This window comes from Mustela erminea, chromosome 16, assembly GCF_009829155.1.
Source record: "Mustela erminea isolate mMusErm1 chromosome 16, mMusErm1.Pri, whole genome shotgun sequence".
In the NCBI taxonomy this organism is placed as follows: domain Eukaryota; kingdom Metazoa; phylum Chordata; class Mammalia; order Carnivora; family Mustelidae; genus Mustela; species Mustela erminea.
In genome coordinates, this window is record NC_045629.1 from 36799954 (window position 1) to 36817945 (window position 17992).

The 17992-nt window shown below is 36.0% G+C and overlaps 1 protein-coding gene across 1 annotated transcript in view; it reads right to left on the reverse strand.

Annotated features, from left to right (window-relative positions):
* The window catches only part of CNGB3 (cyclic nucleotide gated channel subunit beta 3), a 150126-nt gene that overhangs the window by 49122 nt on the left and 83012 nt on the right, over positions 1 to 17992 (reverse strand). Inside the window, exons 5-9 of the mRNA XM_032315994.1 lie at positions 17591 to 17655; positions 16657 to 16779; positions 8659 to 8800; positions 4070 to 4229; positions 2538 to 2635 (exon numbers count right to left, since the gene is read on the reverse strand). Of these exons, the coding sequence (XP_032171885.1) occupies positions 2538 to 2635; positions 4070 to 4229; positions 8659 to 8800; positions 16657 to 16779; positions 17591 to 17655 (588 nt within the window). The remainder of the gene's footprint in view (positions 1 to 2537; positions 2636 to 4069; positions 4230 to 8658; positions 8801 to 16656; positions 16780 to 17590; positions 17656 to 17992) is intronic.

Sequence of the window (17992 nt, forward strand, 5' to 3'; positions counted from 1 at the left end):
TAGGCTTAAATCCATGGAGTCAGCTTTGATTCCTTTCTCTCTCTTTTTCTCTCTCTCTGCAACAGCAAAAACTTTGTACCCTTTCTTTCAATATATCCAGTATTGGGGGAGACGAACCATGAGAGACTGTGGACTCTGAGAAATTAACTGAGGGTTTTGGAGGGGAGGGGGGTGGGAGGTTGGGTGAGCCTGGTGGTGGGTATTGTGGAGGACACGTATTGCATGGAGCAGTGGGTGTGCTGCATAAACAAGGAATTCTGGAACACTGAAAAGAAATTAAAAAGTAAATAAAAATTTAATTGAAAAAAAGGCAAATCAAAACCATAATGAGATACCACTTTTCACCCATTAGGATGGCTGTAATCAAAAGTATAATAAGGGTGGGAATTAAGGCATACACTTGTCATGGTGAGTGGCAAGTGATGTATGGGTGTGTTGAATCACTATATTGTATGCCTGAGACTAATAAAACACTACATGTTATATATAAAAAAATATATCCAATATTTGGCCCCTTCTTAACAACTCTGCTCTTACTACTCTGGGTCTGGTTATGATCATCTCTTCTATGCATAGTTGCAGTAACCACTATGTGATCTCCTCACTGTTCACTTTTGTTTCCACAGTCTATTCTCCACATTATAGGTGGGATGATCCCTTCAAACTGATCTTAAGTAGTCATCTGCTTAATTCTTCACTGGCATTTGCATGTCACAGTACAATCTGGGTTTATCCTAGAGCCTCCAAGGTCCTCCTTTAACTTGCCCCCCACTGCCTGGCTCTCTCCCTCCCTCCCTTTCTTCCTTCCTCCCTTTCTTCCTTCCTTCTTTGATTCTTTCCTTCTTTCTTTCCTTCCTTTAAGTAGGCTCCATGCCCAGCATGGAGCTCAATAGGGTGCTTGAACTCACAACCCTGAGATCAAGACTTGAGCTGATATAAGAGTTAGACACTTAACTGACTGAGCCACCCAGGTGTCCCAGCTTCCCTTTCTCTCTCTTTCCTTCCTTCTTTCTTCCTTCCTTCCTTCCTATCCTTCTTTTCCTTTCTTCCTTCCTTCCTTCCAATTTATTTGAGAGAGAGAGAGAGAGAGAGCACACACGAGCATGTGTGTGAGCAGGAGTAGGGACAGGCGGGGAAGGAGAGGAGCAAGCAGACTTCATGTTAAGCATAGAGCCTGACATAGGTCTTGATCCCAACACCCTCTGATTAAGACCTGAGCTGAAATCAAGAATTGGAAGCTCAACTCACTGAGCCACTTTGATGCCCCAGACTCCCTTTCTTTTACTGTCTTCTGACTATTTTGCTTCCTATCACTCTACCTTTGCTTCAGCTATTCTGGCTTCTTTAGGATGCTCCTGACTCAGGGCCTCATTTTGTCTGTCTTCCTATAATATTGTCCTTCTGTCCATCTCTTCCTTCCCTTCCCCAGTATCTGCACGCCTCGCTTCCTTGCCTCTTGCAGTCTTTTGCTTAAATACTCAGTTGCATTTCATGAGAGCAGCCTTTTTTGACCGGTACCATTCTCATCTTCCTTAGCCTGTTCAATTTTGTTCATAGAATTATCACCTCCAAACATGTTTCATATTTATTTTTTAATTCCCCTCTTTTGGGATTTAAGCTCTATGTGTGCAAGTATTTGTTTTCAACTGTTGTATTCCCAGTGGCTAAAATGATGCCTGAAACATAGTAGGAACTTAATAAATGCCATTGAATGAACAGAATGAACAGATAATTGAATAGATGAATCAGTGAACATTACAGGCAGAATTAAATGTTAATGAGAAACGCTTATATGCAGTACAATGCAATAAGAAGAGGTGAGGATGGTAAAATCAAAAACATCCAAAAGTAAAAATTTCTCTCATGCACTTTTTTCTACCAAAAAAAAAAGTCTCTAGGGGCACCTGGGTGGCTCATTGGGTTAAGCCTCTGCCTTCGGCTCCGGTCATGATCTCAGGGTTCTGGAACAGAGCTCTGCATCCGGCTCTCTGCTCAGTGGGGAGCCTGCTTCCCCCTCTTTCCCTCTCTCTCTGCCTGCCTCTTTGCCTACTTATGATCTCTCTCTCTGTCAAATAAATAAATAAAATCTTTAAAAAAGCCTCTCAATTTGAATTTGGCCACCTAAAAACTCTAAATCCAAAACATTAGTAATAGAAGACATGGTTAGGCACAATTCTCTGAACGTCAGGCCAATCCAGAGCTAATTTGGGGTTTGTCACGCATTGTCAAGGTACATTCATAAATGGGAAATGGCATGCATAGTAGCAAAGACAGAGTTTAATTGTATTTAAATTAATTCAAGAACAGCCTGAAGAGCTCTTTTCTGACACCAATTAGGAGAGAGTGGTTTCTAAAGAATAAGTCATCTGTTGAAGACAGACACACAGATTATTTGAATCTAACTCCACATAAATTATAGACTGTTGATTTTGTTAAAACATAAGGCAATAAAAATAATAAATGCCATATACAGCAAGAGCTTTGACTTTATGGAGAAATTGATACGGTGTTTTCGTATTCATTGTAAAAGCACTCGCCTTGAACAACTCGACTTTGCTGATGATGCTGAGGTTCACATCCACGGTGAGGGCTAACTGCATGGTGAGAGGCAGGGTGCAGAGCAGATCAGATTCATCTTTACAAACACAGAAACCCACAAGCAGAACAATTAATAAAAAATCACGTAAGTATCAGAGAAATTTTAAAAATTAAGGAAATAAAGTGCCAACTCTTTTTATAAATAGCTGCATCAAATTCTATACTTTTATTACTTCTATTGGACATACATATGTATCACAATCACACTATCACTTTCATGGAGAAAAGAAGTATTTTAAGTATTGATGACATAATAGTTCTGAATAGTTTTAGGACATTGTGGTTACTGAAACTTAAGATGTAAAGCTTAGTGATTATTGGACATGGCTAGTGAGCAACCTAATGGAAAAAGGATCTTTTTTTTGTCTTGATTCTGTAAATTCCAGCTCTAACATCCTGAGGATGGCAAGTTATAATGAGTACCATGGGCCATTTGAAAGCTCACTGAGCTCGGTCACTATCTTCTTTGACCTTTGTGACAACGGTAAGGGTAAGTGTTCTCATTCCTGCTTTGCAGAAAAAAGAAACAAACAAACAAAAAAGAACCGAGATTCAGAGAGATTGTAAGTGACTTGTTCAATTATGCATAACTGGTAGATGGCTCAGCTGGGAATGAAATCTAAAAGGAACTGTGCTGGGGTGCCTGGGTAGCTTAGTCGTTAGGTGTCTGCCTTCAGCTTGGGTCGTGATCCCAGGGTCCTGGTATTGAGTCCCACGTCAGGCTCCTTGCTCAGTGGGAAACCTGTTTCTCTCTCTCCCACTTCCCCTTGCTTGTGTTCCCTCTCTCACTGTGTCTCTCTTTGTCAAATAAATAAAATCTTTAAAAAATTCAATAAAAAAAGAAATTTGCTGAGTAAATTCAAATTATTGTTATTTACTTTCTTATTAACTCAATGAAGAATGCAAATATATTAATGATTTTTCTGTATGTGAATTTAATGATGGGCCTTCAGGCTGATAAAATGTTCCATAAACAAATCTGTCCACTCTTAGTCTCTAGTATGGTACAAATTTCTGAGAATTGATTATTTTTGATGTTTCCTTACAAACATTTAGAAAAAAAAAGAATTGATATATCCTTATTTTGATTCCAATATTGATTCTAAATATGAATATCCTTTCTATAAAAACATAACTCCTTGTTTCCAAGGACTGTTTGTATTTAGTTTCCTCCTAAACCAAGGAGTTGGAGCAGTATCTACAGTTAGAGAGAAGGAAGGAACCTGTTAGTGCTTCTTTTGCTGTTCTTCCTCACTTGACACATCCTCAGGAATAGCTTTTTCAGCATTGGCATAACTGGTAAGTTATGTTTGGATATGTGAAAGAAAATCTCATGGTATTAAACTAATACTCTAAAGATCATTTAGTTGTTTTCCAGTCTTTTGCTCAAATCCAATTACTTCCTGCTTCTAACTTAGAGAACTTGCATTACAGGGACATGCTATACGGGGATTTAATTGGCCTTGCTTACCTAGCATTCTTTGAGAGTCCCATGTATATTCGTACCAAGTCCGAACTCGATTCTGCACAGTCTTAGGAATGGAGTAAGTGTTCATGTAGGAAATAGTCTGATCCATGCTGATTCGGAAGTAGTTCTGATTGGCTGTAGCTGCCCCAATTACATCTTGCATCTAAAACCACAAATATGGTCATTTCACACCTGGCAGAGGAACTGCAAGAGTTACTAAAAGCCCAGTTGAATTATGAGTTTTTATGAGATACATCCCACTCCAATGCACTACTTGATTTTTAACATGCTAATATTTAATCTTAATTTCTATAAAGCAATGGGCAAATCATATCCTCCCTCTGACCCCATAAGGACAACAATAGGACCTGTCTTACTTACCATGTGAAGTTTTCATGAAGATTCAGTCACATAATGCATGTGACTGCACCCAATCTTCTTTGCAAACCTGTATATTACTTCAAAGATGCTAGTTGGTATTTTAAAAATTATACAGTTTGTGCTTATTCAAGGTATACACAAAGAAAGTTGAGCAATTTCTTGTTACAATGTCTAGTCCATTTTTGTGAGTCTCACTTTGAAAGCATCCTTCATAGATTATCCAGTGTGCCTGGCTTTATGGACTCAATTCATCATGAAATTGCAACCTCTGTACTTCCCTTTGTGTTGTTTAGACAGATAAAATCAAATCTCATCATGCTTAAGGCACAGTATTCAGCAGAAGTTGAAATGTGCTGAAATTACTGAAGCATCATCTACTGCTGTGACAATACTTAAGGAACTGTCAGGTTTTAGTTCTTGGATGTTTATAACTCAGCCATAAAAACCCACTCTAGGTTAAAAGCTGATCTTTAAGGTCTCAGCACAAAAAAGATATATAGCTTGACTCTTCCTCTCACATAGAGGGAAGCAAGTGGTTGTAAATTTGCTTTGACTATGGGTTTATAATACGGAGGAAAACCAGGGTCTCACTTTTACATTCTTGAGACTTTGCTCGTTCATTCTAGTAGCTGAGCCTTTTCTGCTTGTTGAAAAACTACTCATTCTTTTGAGGTCTACTTCAAATGGCTCTTTTATTTTGGTGCCTTCCTCAGTTTATATTTTTAGAGTCAAATGGATTTTTCTTCTTATCAAAAGTATCTGCTGAGGAGCTATGCAGAGAGTCTAACTGGATACATCTATTTCAGTTCCTGACTTAATCCTTGGCACTATTCTAAATACCCTTCACAACCTCAGTTACTAGACCTCTTTTTTACAAGCCATTCTTGACAGATGGAACAGATTAACAAGTCACAAAAGGCCATGAGAATTAGAGTATTAGTGGCTGGGTTTGGAGATTTAATAGAGTTTTAAATTGGAAGCCAAGGATAATTAAGAGCATTATTGATCAACGTTGAGGACACAGGAATTATAGTGACAGTAATCTGAATGGTTTATGCACTATCCTTCAGCAGCGTTGGGTTTTGGTAGCATTGGTAAGAAGACATGCGTTCCATGATGTGTTCCAGATTAGGAGGAGAAAATGTTAGTCTCTATGAGTTGTATCAGAGAATACAAGACTGTAGTTAAAATGTCATCATTAGGTTCAGGGTGTAGTACTTGGTGTGGTTATATGTGGGAATTCTGAATATATGGAGATTGTGTCCCAGTCCCTTTTGGTTTTTAACTGTTTTCCTCAGCATCTTGTATTTACTATGAGAGCTTAAGACACAAATCTGTATCTCCTTTCTCACTCTTTTTTGTGGTAGTGGGGGGAGACTCTAGTACTACATTTTCAGTGGCTTGATATTTCTTTCTGTTCCTGTCAGAACCTCAAATTCAATGTAGAGGAAGATGTGGTGTGGTGTGTAAAGCAACATTTTTCAAGCTTTCATATGTATATAAATCACCTGAAGATCTTGTTAAATTGCAGATTCTGACTTCCTAGTTCTGGGGTGAGGTCTGAAATCTAAATTTTCCAAGTGGCTTTTCTGCTCTTAGTCCAAAGACCATATTCAAAGTAGCAAGAAAACTTAATAGGAGCAAGATACAATTTTTTAATTTTATAGACATTGCCTTGGACATAGTAAGTGCTAAATACATGCTAAAATTTTACTATTACTAACAATATTATATGGCTTTATCATTACAACTGTGAATTACATGTAGTAATTAGGGATGCCTTTTAATCTCTTTAAACTGGAGTTGCTTCATGTATAAAAGTAAGACAGCAGGGGATATGACTACCTCACACAGATTTTATGAGAAACTATGGAATATTAAGATTTCTGTTATTTATGTTCAAATTAATTGCATTTCTCTCTAAGCCAGCTTTCCATTTCCAATCATTGTCAATGTAATGATTAAGCCATTAAGATGATGATATTTTATACTTACAGTTTTTTGCTGCTTATGTGTTTTTCCCAAACCTAAATATTTTCTAGAGTTTCCTTTACAATCTCTCTCTCCACTCTGTTACCATGTTCAGCCTTGAGTTGCCCATATCCCTATTTATCTTTTTAACCATATTTTAAAATTTTCTGTATTTTGATGCTTTGATATCTGGTACTAACTCTCCCAGAGTTAGCTAATTCCTAGAGACAGCAAACAACCTCACTGGGAGTGCACCTTTCATAGACAAAGTAACCAATGGGAGGCTATACTCCCAAGAGTCTTCTTTATTGGACTCTCATATTCCAGGCTACTATTCACTTGATCCACCTAATTACCCCACAGCCAAGTACCAGCCAACCAGACAGAGCCTCTACTCCCTAGAACCTGTGAAAATTCTCCAAACTAGCCAATCCTAAATCTGCTTACCCTGCTTCACCTGTTCCTTCCCTGGTGCTTCCCCACGTGGCCCTTTGGCATATTGTGACCTTTCTTTTTTGGGTCTGTTTGTATAACAAACTATCTTTTCAAGGTCAGTTGTCTCCTGATTTGTTGGCCTCAACATACATAAATAATAATAAAACATACTTTATTTTTTAAAGATTTATTTATTTGTGCCTGAGAGAGAAAGAGAGAAAGGAAGAGAGAGAGAAAGAGAGAGAGAGAGAGGTGGGGATGGTCTGAGGGAGAAAAAGAGAGAGAGAATCTCCAGCCCCAGTGTGGAGCTTGATCCCATGACCCTGAGATCAGGACCTTGAGATCATGATCCTAACCAAAATCAAAAGTTGGACGCTCAACCATCTGAACTACCCATGCACCCCATAATAAAACCCACTTTCTTTTTTTGCAATAAAAATGTAATTTATTTATTTCACATCATTTATCTGACTCCCATAATGAGCTTCCCCCAAGATGGTTGCCCAAAAAAACCCTCCCAACAGTCTGGAATTAAACCTATTTTTAAAAATAGTATCATATCTTCCAGTTCATATTATATTTTGATTAATCTTCCTGAATCACTCCTTTGTTCAAAATGTCCCATTGGCTAACTTCCCATTTCTGCTAAGATAAAGTTCAGTATCTTTAATATTTGGAGTCCTTAAAATTATTTTGTCCTTAGGTACATCTCTAACCTACTTATAAGCATCATTCACTCTGGTCATTCTGTACTCTATTTCCTCAAACATGCTTGTATTTTATCATTGCCATCTTTCACACTGTTTCTGATTGATTGGACTACCTGTCTATAACTACTGGATCCTATCTGTTTTTTTTTTAAGATGTTGCAAATACATTCTTCTGGGAAACTTCCCTATTCTGAACTAATACAGAGATTTCAAACTTTCTTTTTGTACTTACCATGGATAGCAGACCCTGATATTCATGGGTGTAGGAGTTGAGTTTTGACTATTGTGGTCAGCCTCAAATGTTATAAAAATAGTTTTTATTGCTAAATTTTGTTAAAGCACGGGACTTTTTCATACCACAGTGAGTGTGGTAAGAACTAATGATGTATCTAGTGATGATAGTCATTTTGTGATTTTGCCCGGATACGAATCTCAACATGACTTTTTTGTTCTCAAACATATTGTATATGAAGTACCTCCTAAGGAAGTATACCTTCTAAGAATGCTATGCTCTTCAGGTTTTTATTTCTTGTAAATCTGGGAGTCCACAAAGATATTGGACTCTATGCCTTGCAAATGTCAACTATATTGCAATAGTTCTTTGCAATTGTTTTACTTTCTTACCAGACTGTGATTCCTTGAGAATAAGGACAGAGATGTCATAGTAAGCATTTATGAGCCAATGGCTTATTAATTAAATATATTTAGATGGCATTTAGTAGCCTCTGGTTTAAGTAACCTCTCAAGTTGATTTTAATCTAGGGACTGTATGACAATACTTGAAGTTTAATTAAAGAAGGGAGATTTTAAAGTTTTCCAGGAAATTCCAAGAAGTCAATCTAGAAACTTGATTTTCTCTGAGTCTAACATGACATTCACTTTGGATAGGTCTTCTGAGAGATAAAACAGTTTAAAAATTGAAAGGCAGTGTTGGCTCATTCACATCTTCCTCCAATTCATTAAAATAGATAAACATTAGTAAAAATAAAGAAAGCACTAGATGGATTTTGATTTTTCTTTTGTAAAATTATAAAGACTTATTAGATTTTCAAAAATTGTACCATTATGTATCTAGGGATTCACATCTCTATTTACCTGACCAATTAAGCTGGAGAACACAAAAACTCCAGAAAAAAAATTCAACAGTTGAAAAGCTATTTCAAATGATGTTTGTGGTTCTGGAAGGCCCCCGATGGTAATTAAAGTTCGAACAGCCCAGTAATAACACCTCAGATACCTGTGAAAAGAAAACATATATATATATTTGCTTTTTATTATTACATTAAAAGACCCCTATGCTTGGGAGTATAGATCACTACTAAGTTATAACACATTTCCTCCTAATCATGGTTTTCTTTCTATAGGAAACATTAGCAAATACCATGTTATTAACAAACTTCTTGATAAATATTATGAAATGGCTAAATAATTAGTCCCAATGGAGGGTGTTAACTAGTTGTTCTGCTTATCCCTTGCTGCAAAAAAATCACACCAAAATTTACTGTTATGAAACAACTATTTTATTAGGACTTATAAATTTGTGGGTTGGATATTTGTGGAAAACCCAATAGAGATGGTTCATTAATGCTCCATGATGAGTAGACCCTCAGCTGGGGTGACTTTAATGACTGGAGATAGTTGGGCAGATTTATTGAGGCCAAATGCCTGGGGCCTTGATTCTAACTGTTGACTGGGTTCCTCTGTTCTACACATTATGTCTGTTTGGAATGCCCTAGGTGTTTTCTTCTCTCACATTTATGAGCCATTTCTGAGCTTAGGATGGATGGGTCTGTCTGGCTATCCTCTTTTCAAGCAGCCTCTCAGTACAACTAGCTTGAACTTCCTCATAACATGGCAGTCTCAGGGTAGATGGGCTTCTTACATGGTGGCTCTAGCAGCTCAGTAGCTATAAGTTTTCTTACAATTTAGAAGTTCCATAATGTCTTAATCTTTTGTTACAGAGTTGAGGGAAAGGACAGTAGTACTTTTTACAGAATCCTTACAATGAGAGGAGCAGCAAAGAATTTGAGGGCATCTTTAAACTACCAGACTAGTGATTTATGAGCTCGAGGATATTTATAAAGATTGGAGAGTCTTTATAATTTAGATACACTTGTTTTTACTGATAGAAAATAGAGCAGATATATTCCTCCTCTCTCTTTTCTACCCATACTTATTAAATTATTGAATTTATAACCATAACAGAGATAGAGGCATACTGACCTCAATATTGAAAGGGAAATTTTTCTTAGGTGTAATATGTAATTCATCTAGAAATTTAGTATTGAAGAAAATCAGGTATAATAACAATATACTTGATTAATATTCTGTACTTAAACAATTGCAAGTGGAGAAACTGGGATCAATATAGCCCAGATAGGAAGAGAATTAGAAATCAAGGCAGCAGAAAAGAATATGTTAAAGATTAGGACAGAACTTATAAGATTGACTTAGCTACATTTGGCTAAGGGTTTCATAGAGTCTGTAGTAAGGTAGGAATGAAAGTTAGTATTACAACCTCATTGTACATTTATTATAATTTTTGTGCATTAGGTACAGTACTTGATATATTTCATATAGCTCTGATAACATGGACGGAATCAGCTATTCCCATCGAATCTTTGAAGAAAAATTTGCTATATATACACATCTCCATATAATATATGGAGGAGGCACTGGATTTTGTGGATTCCAACTAGCAGTTCTAGTTTCTAGGGTAGACACAGAAAAGCAGTATTTTTTACAGAATTCTGATCCTAGTCTGGCTTTTATTTCTTTTATTACGTGTGCCACGTAAATATTTGCACTTCAAGTAATTGTGTATTAGTCTTTGAACGAGGGTGGTCTTTTTCTTGTAAAAAAGTTTATAGTTTTCAGATTTTTAAACAGTAGGGAGTTGGAGGTTTGCAAAGAATCAAACTGCAGTTAAAGTCAATATTCAAAAGCAGGTCTAGAAAGAAATCACTTATTTTGAAATTCAATACCTTTTGAAGGACATGAGTTTCTTTCTTTCTTTCTTTCTTTTTTTTTTTTAAACCTGGCAGATGTAGTAACAAAAATAATTAACTCTTTGGGAAGATTTGAAACCACTGTGCCAAGAGAATAAAAATATTACCACTCTAATTTTTTCTAGCAGATTTCTTTGGACTTGCTAACATTACAGTGAACTGGATGTCAAAGAGAACCACCTTGAAGAAGTATGGAATTAATTTTATAGATTGCATTTTAATTTTTAAAATTTCAATTTATAATTTCCTATTACTGATTTTGTTTGGTCACAGGCCTAGGACTTGTGGGTCTCTTTAAATTAAGGAAATATATTGAACCCAATACTACCCAAGAGTGGGACAGGGTCTAGATTCTCTCTCTACATGGCCAATTCCATTACAAATGTTGAGATTACTGTCCCCTTCAAAGTCACTACAGTCTTAGCAGGAATAAATATGAATTACTTTCACTTTCTTATTTATGGATGTTAGAAAAGAATCAAATGTGAAATATAGACATTGATTTTTTGAATCTGAAGTGTTAGCCTTGAACTATTATTTTTTTGTGTACAAAATATTCTGCTATGTTAATTGGAAGTTTTCTGCCCTAATGCTTTGAGGTTTATTTTTGGATCTTTTCTCAGTCATGTCTCGTATACTCAGACATGCACAACCAGAGGTAAGATTTGTAATTTAATTAGATGGCACCTTATTGATTTTTCTAGGATTAGCTTAATTAGTCAAGTGTGTCCACCTCTAATATTAACATGGCAGGAAGATAGATCTTTTCAAGGAGATTCTATCTGGCTGATTTAATACATGAAGTATCTAATAGGCTGTATACATACAGTTCCAAGTTAGAGCAGTAAGGCAGAATTTGACATAAAACCATAAAAAACATTTAGTATGAAAATAGAAATTCTTGAAACCCCCCTCCAACATTTTTTATAAGCTCTTTCAAACAAAAGAGTTGAAAGAATTCTATAGTGAACTCCCACCTTTTATAGTGAACACCTAGATTCTACTATAAACATCTTACTCTACCTACTTTATCACATATCCCTCCAATTTTCCATTCAGCAATCCATTTTCTTTTCTTTTCCATCTTATTTTTTGGATGGATTTCAAAGTGATTTGCAGACAGTAAGCACTTCCTTCTAAATACAGTGCTTCAGAACAAATATATTAACCACAGTTCAATATTTGTATAGAGTTATTTTTAAATTTTGAAAATACAATAAAAGCACAAATATTGAGTATATTATTTGATGAATTTTGACAAATATTTATTTCTGTGTAGCCCAAACACTTATCTAGATAGAGAACATTTCCTTATCTCTAGAAAGTTCTGTCATTCTTTTCCCGGAGGCCACCACTCTTCTAATGTTTTTGACCAGAGATGAGTTTTGCCTGTTTTAGAATTCCACATAAATGAAATCATACCATATGTATACTTTTCTGCAAGATGTATTTCACTCAGAATAATGATTTTGAAATTTATTCATGTTGTATGTAAAAACAGTTTTTGCTTTTTCATTGCTGAGTAGAATCCATTGCACGAATATAGCACAGTTTGTTTATTCTCCTATGTATGAACACCTAGGCTGTCTTAAGTTCTTGGTTGTTATGAATAAACATTCTTCAATGTACTTATATAAGTTTATAATGGACACATTTTAATTTTTCTTGAGTAAATATTTAGGCTTGAATTTTTGTTTGTAAGGTACATTTTTTTCAAGTTTTTATTTGAATTCTAGTTAGTTAACATTCAGCATAACATTAGTTTCAGGGGTAGAATCTAGAGATTTATTGCTTACATACAACATGTAAGTTGTATGTTTAATTGTAAAAGAAACTGTCAGATCTTTTCCTAAAATGGTTTTTACTTTGCATTCTCTCCAACAATATATGAGCATTTCAGTTGTTTCTTGTTCTTACCCTCACACTTGACATTTTCAGTCTTTTTAATTTTTAGCCTTTGTGGTGGGTGTACAGTGCAACATGTAACTTTCATAAGTATCTAATTTAATACTTTGTGAGTGGACCTTCTAAACTACTGCTATCCACCTCAGTCCCACATTTCTATAAATTTATCACTGGATGTACTGGGTATGAGGGAGAATGGTCTCACTAGAAGGTAAGTTCCACAAAAGTATTTATGGACTTAGCATAATAAGAGTTTAATAATATTTGTTGAATGATATGAAAGAATAAGTGAATGGTTATGCACACCTAGACTTACTGAAGTAGAACACAGGAAGACTGCATCTGTGAGCACATCTGTGGAATCCACTTGCAGACTCTTCCCTGTTGTGCTGCCAGATGGCTTTCATCTCCTTTCTGGTCCACTGAACTCATTGCTGTTCTGGTGTTTTGTTACATCCAAAGGGTGTATAGTGTCTAGTGTAAAGACTTTTCTTTTCTTTTCTTCTTCCCTCCCTCCCTTTTTCTTTCTTTTCCCTTTCTTTCCCTTCTTTTCCCTTCCCTTTCAAAAGAATTGAAAGAATTTTATAGTGAACTCCCACCTTTTATAGTGAACACCTAGATTCTACTATAAACATCTCACTCTACCTACTTTGTCACATATCCCTCCAGTTTTCCATTCAGCAATCCATTTTCTTTTCTTTTCCATCTTATTTTTTGGATGGATTTCAAAGTGATTTGCAGACAGTAAGCACTTCCTTCTAAATACAGTGCTTCAGAACAAATATATTAACCACAGTTCAATATTTGTATAGAGTTATTTTTAAATTTTGAAAATACAATAAAAGTACAAATATTAAGTATATTATTTATCCTTCCCTTCCTTCCCTCCCCTCCCCTTCCCCCATACCCTACCCTTCCCTTCCCTTTCCTTTCCTTTCCTTTCCTTTCCTTTCTTTTCCTTTCCTTTTGCTAGTGTCTGACCTGAAGTATAGGAAACTGTGAAAAAATACCTTCATCTACCTTGGTCTCATTTTTTTCATGTGTAGAATGAAGGGTGGTAGGTCTTTCTAAATTTCCCTAGCATAAGGCATAGTAATTTTGATTCCTTCATCACCCTGTCTAAAGCCATGATCCCCATGACAGCTTTGCTTGTTTTTTTTTTTTTTAACTTTTTTTTGTTTATTTTTAAACTCTTTTTTTTTTTTTTTTTTTTTGGTTAAGACATTTCTGGACACTGGGAAATTTAGGCCCATAAATAAGTAAACTGTGGTACATATGGACAAAGAACAAAGTTATACTTGGGATATTTTGGGGTACAAAATAACCTTAACTACATATGTTTTTCTTTTGAGCTAAACCTTCTTCTTTATCAAGTTTTGCAGTTGAATGAAGGATGCCTGTTCAATATAAATGAAATGACTCTTTGACTTCTATTAAAATGAATAGGTATGTTATTGTGGTGAGGATTAATGGAATGGTATTAAATTTGACTCTTTTTTTAAATGTTCACAATACTTTTCTTATGACCCACAATTTGCTGCCTAATTCTAATGAGGGCAAAGTATGTAAGTCCAGTGACCTTATAAGCAACTTTCACTTTATAGGTCATCAGACATCATCACAAAAGCTAAGTAAAAAATGCATTGGGCTTATGAGGTCACAGTAATATGAAGTAATAGAAGGGTAATAGAATTAGTAATAGAATAGTAATAGAAGGTGGTGTCTAAAAACTTTGAGGAATAGTAAGTATATTACTGTCAAAAGAAAATTATCTTAAAAATATATAAAAATCTCTTCCAGTCCCGTCCATGTTGCTACAAAAGTTGGGTATTCGTCCTTTCTGATGGAGGTATAATACTCCATAGTGCATATGGACCACATCTTCCTTATCCATTCGTCCGTTGAAGAGCATCTTGGTTCTTTCCACAGTTTGGCGACCGTGGTCATTGCTGCTATAAACATTGGGGTACAGATGGCCCTTCTTTTCACTACATCTTATCTTTGGGGTAAATACCCAGGAGTGCAATGGCAGGGTCATAGGGAAGCTCTATTTTTAATTTCTTGAGGAATCCCCACATTGTTCTCCAAAGAGGCTGCACCAACTTGCATTCCCACCAACAGTGTAAGAGGGTTCCGCTTTCTCCACATCCCCTCCAACACATGTTGTTTCCTGTCTTGTTAATTTTGGCCATTCTAACTGGTGTAAGGTGATATCTCAATGTAGTTTTAATTTGAATCTCCCTGACGGCTATGCTGAGTGAAATAAGTCAAGCAGAGAGAGTCAATTATCATATGGTTTCACTTATTTGTGGAGCATAACAAATAGCATGGAGGACATGGGGGGTTAGAGAGGAGAAGGGAGTTGGGGGAAATTGGAAGGGGAGGTGAACCATGAGAGACTATGGACTCTGAAAAACAATCTGAGGGTTTTGAAGGGGCGGGGGGTGGGAGGTCGGGGTACCAGGTGGTGGGTATTATAGAGGGCACGGATTGCATGGAGCACTGGGTGTGGTGCAAAAATAATGAATACTGTTATGCTGAAAATAAAAAATAAATTAAAAAAAAAATCAGGTTAAGGGGGCGCCTGGGGTGGCTCAGTGGGTTAAGCCTTTACTTTTGGCTCCATGATCACAGGGTCCTGGGATCAAGCCCCGCATGGGGTAGGGGGTGGTCTCTGCTCAGCAGGGAGCCTGCTTCCCCCTCTCTCTCTGCCTGCCTCTTTGTCTACTTATCATCTCTCTCTGTCAAATAAATAAATAAAATATTTAAAAAAAATATATAAAAATGCTCAGTTGATTAAGCGTCTGCCTTCAGCTCACGTCATGATCCCAGGGTGCTAGGATCAAGTCCCACATTGGGCTTCTTGCTCAGCAGGGAGCTTGCTTCTCCCTCTGCTTGCCTCTGCCTCTCTCTCTCTCTCTGAGAAATAAATAAATAAATAAAATCTTTAAAAACTACATATTCTAAATGGAATTACTAATACATTTGATTATAAACTTTCCAGGGATAGTTATTCTGTGTGTGTGTACGTATATGTGTACGTTTTCCTAATCAGTGGGTCTTCTGACTTCAAATTTCTAAAATCAATTCTGATTAAAAGTTCAAAGACTATTGTTATAATCCCTCACACATATCCCACTCACTCTAGGTAGTGTGTAATTTTGAGAGGTATTTTCACTCTCTTTGCTCTATCCTATAATTGCTTTCCTTCCCAAGGCTGCTGTGAGTTGCTCTTCAAAGTCATGCTGGGACCTGCCCTTTTCCATTAAGGACATTGCCTTATAATATGCTCAATGTCATTTCATTGGAGCATAAATTTAGGAGAGTTAATTTTATGCCAGACCTCTGTATCTACCAAAAGGAAATCTCACTATTAAATCACCCAGCTGTTACTATTGAATCATAATTCTACTACCCTAAGATTTTCAAATAATTTCTTTTATTCCTGTGATACTTGCATATCTAATTGTCAAGTTTAATTTATGATCCTTGTTACTCTGTAAGTGTTTAATTGAGTTAGTGGTTATAGCTGACTCATAAACCCATAAAACCCTTCAGTGGTAAACTAATTAGCTACTGCACCTGCCCTCCAAATAATTAACATTGTTCATTACTAACAATCAGCATTGAAGTTGTTAAAAGTTACCTTACCAGGGCGCCTGGGTGGCTCAGTGGTTTAAAGCCTCTGCCTTCAGCTCAGGTCATTATCCCAGGGTCCTGAGATCAAGCCCCGCATTGGGCTCTCAGCTCCATGGGGAGCCTGCTTCCTCCTCTCTCTCTGCCTGCCTCTCTGCCTACTTGTAATCTCTGTCAAATAGATAAATAAAATCTTTAAAAAAAAAAGTTACCTTACCCCTCAGTTGTCTAAAGCGGAGGCTTTCAAACTTTTTTGATCATAATCCAGGTATGCATAATCCATGCATTTCTCAGGTCAATCCAGGATACACACACGCACAAACATACACACACACATCTATTAGGTATGACAGACTGATAATTTCTATTCTATTCTCTTCTACTTTACTCTCTTTCACTTAAAAGTAAATTGATCTAAAAAGTTTTTACTAGCCATTAATGGGTTGTGATTTATAGTTTCCCAAAAACACTGGTTTAGGAAAACACATACACTGAAATAGAAAAGAAGAATCCATAAAATTATTTCCTTCAAATTAAAACTTACTTATTTCCTTCACCATTATACACCCAATTAGTAGTTCCAATTCCTTCATAGTCAGAAGCCCAGTAATAAATACAGGCATTAATGTGCAGAGTAAACAGCAAGTATCCAGTTGTTCGAATGACTCTGCCAAGGAGAATAAATGCAAAGTAAGAGCTCATGTTGTTCCTGGAATACAGCCTATTTTAACATTTTCTTTTCCTTAAAGTCTCCATGGAATCTCCTTGCTTTAAATTTGTGAACTGTTAACTCTCATTAGTACAGTATAAAATGATGGTGCCATTGCATGTTTTCTAACTGCAGTGTCTTGACTGAGACTGACAGAGCGTAAAAAAAAAAAAAAAAAAAAAACTTCCTCTCTTTTCACAGATGGTATGAATCAACCCCCTGAAAGACATGCCTCAGGGGTCACCTCTCCACTTTGAGTCTCATAAAATACGCTAGACTGATTTAACTGGGTATCTCTGAAAAGCTCATGGGACTTTATGCTACCATTAATAGTGACTAGGAGTCTCTGTGCAAGTGAACTTCAGGAGAGCAAATGAATGAAATTCAGATTAGAATGAATTGTCATGAGAGAGATGCAAAGTCAGCTTGTGAAGGAGCACGCTTATCTGTACTTGTTCTGACTGGAACAGGTAATACATTCTATTTTTAGTTCTGTATTCTTCTAAAATCTAATAGGATTTTCATGCTTTTATCTCATTTCAAAATATTCAAGTCTGTTTTAGAACATAACCCTTTATTTTATATAGCCCAAATTCTGCAATTGCAGAATTTTTAAAATTTATTTTTATTTATTTCAATTATTAATTAATTTTTATTTATTAATTTCTGTTTTCTTTGGCAGGGAGATCATATTCTTCTCAAATTCTGGCTAAACTATTGCACCATTACTTTCTCTGCCACCCCCAGAAGTATACTGAGTTTACTTTACCTGTAGATATATGCTTTGTCCATTATAGACTCTAGGTGATGATTAAACTCAAAAAATGAAGTGTACTATGTAGAAAACAAACAAAAGAAATCCAAAAGTGTGTTAGTTTTAAATACATCTATTTAAATAAAACTATGTAAAATAAACTTTGTTACTGAAAATAATTCCATTCATAAGTCTCTAAAACAAACAAACTAGGGTCTGTTTAGTTGTATTTTCCTTTGGCCCCTACCTTTTAGAACGGTGCCAATCTCCCAGGGTTTCTTGCTGTATTTTATTTTGACTCTCTAGTTATAGTCTTGTTTGTAATGCTTATTGAAAAGCAAGCCTAAAAATATTTCTTCCCTTTTTCTTTTTAAAGCATCTAGTAGAGCCCTATTTTACAATAATTAAAATTGTACT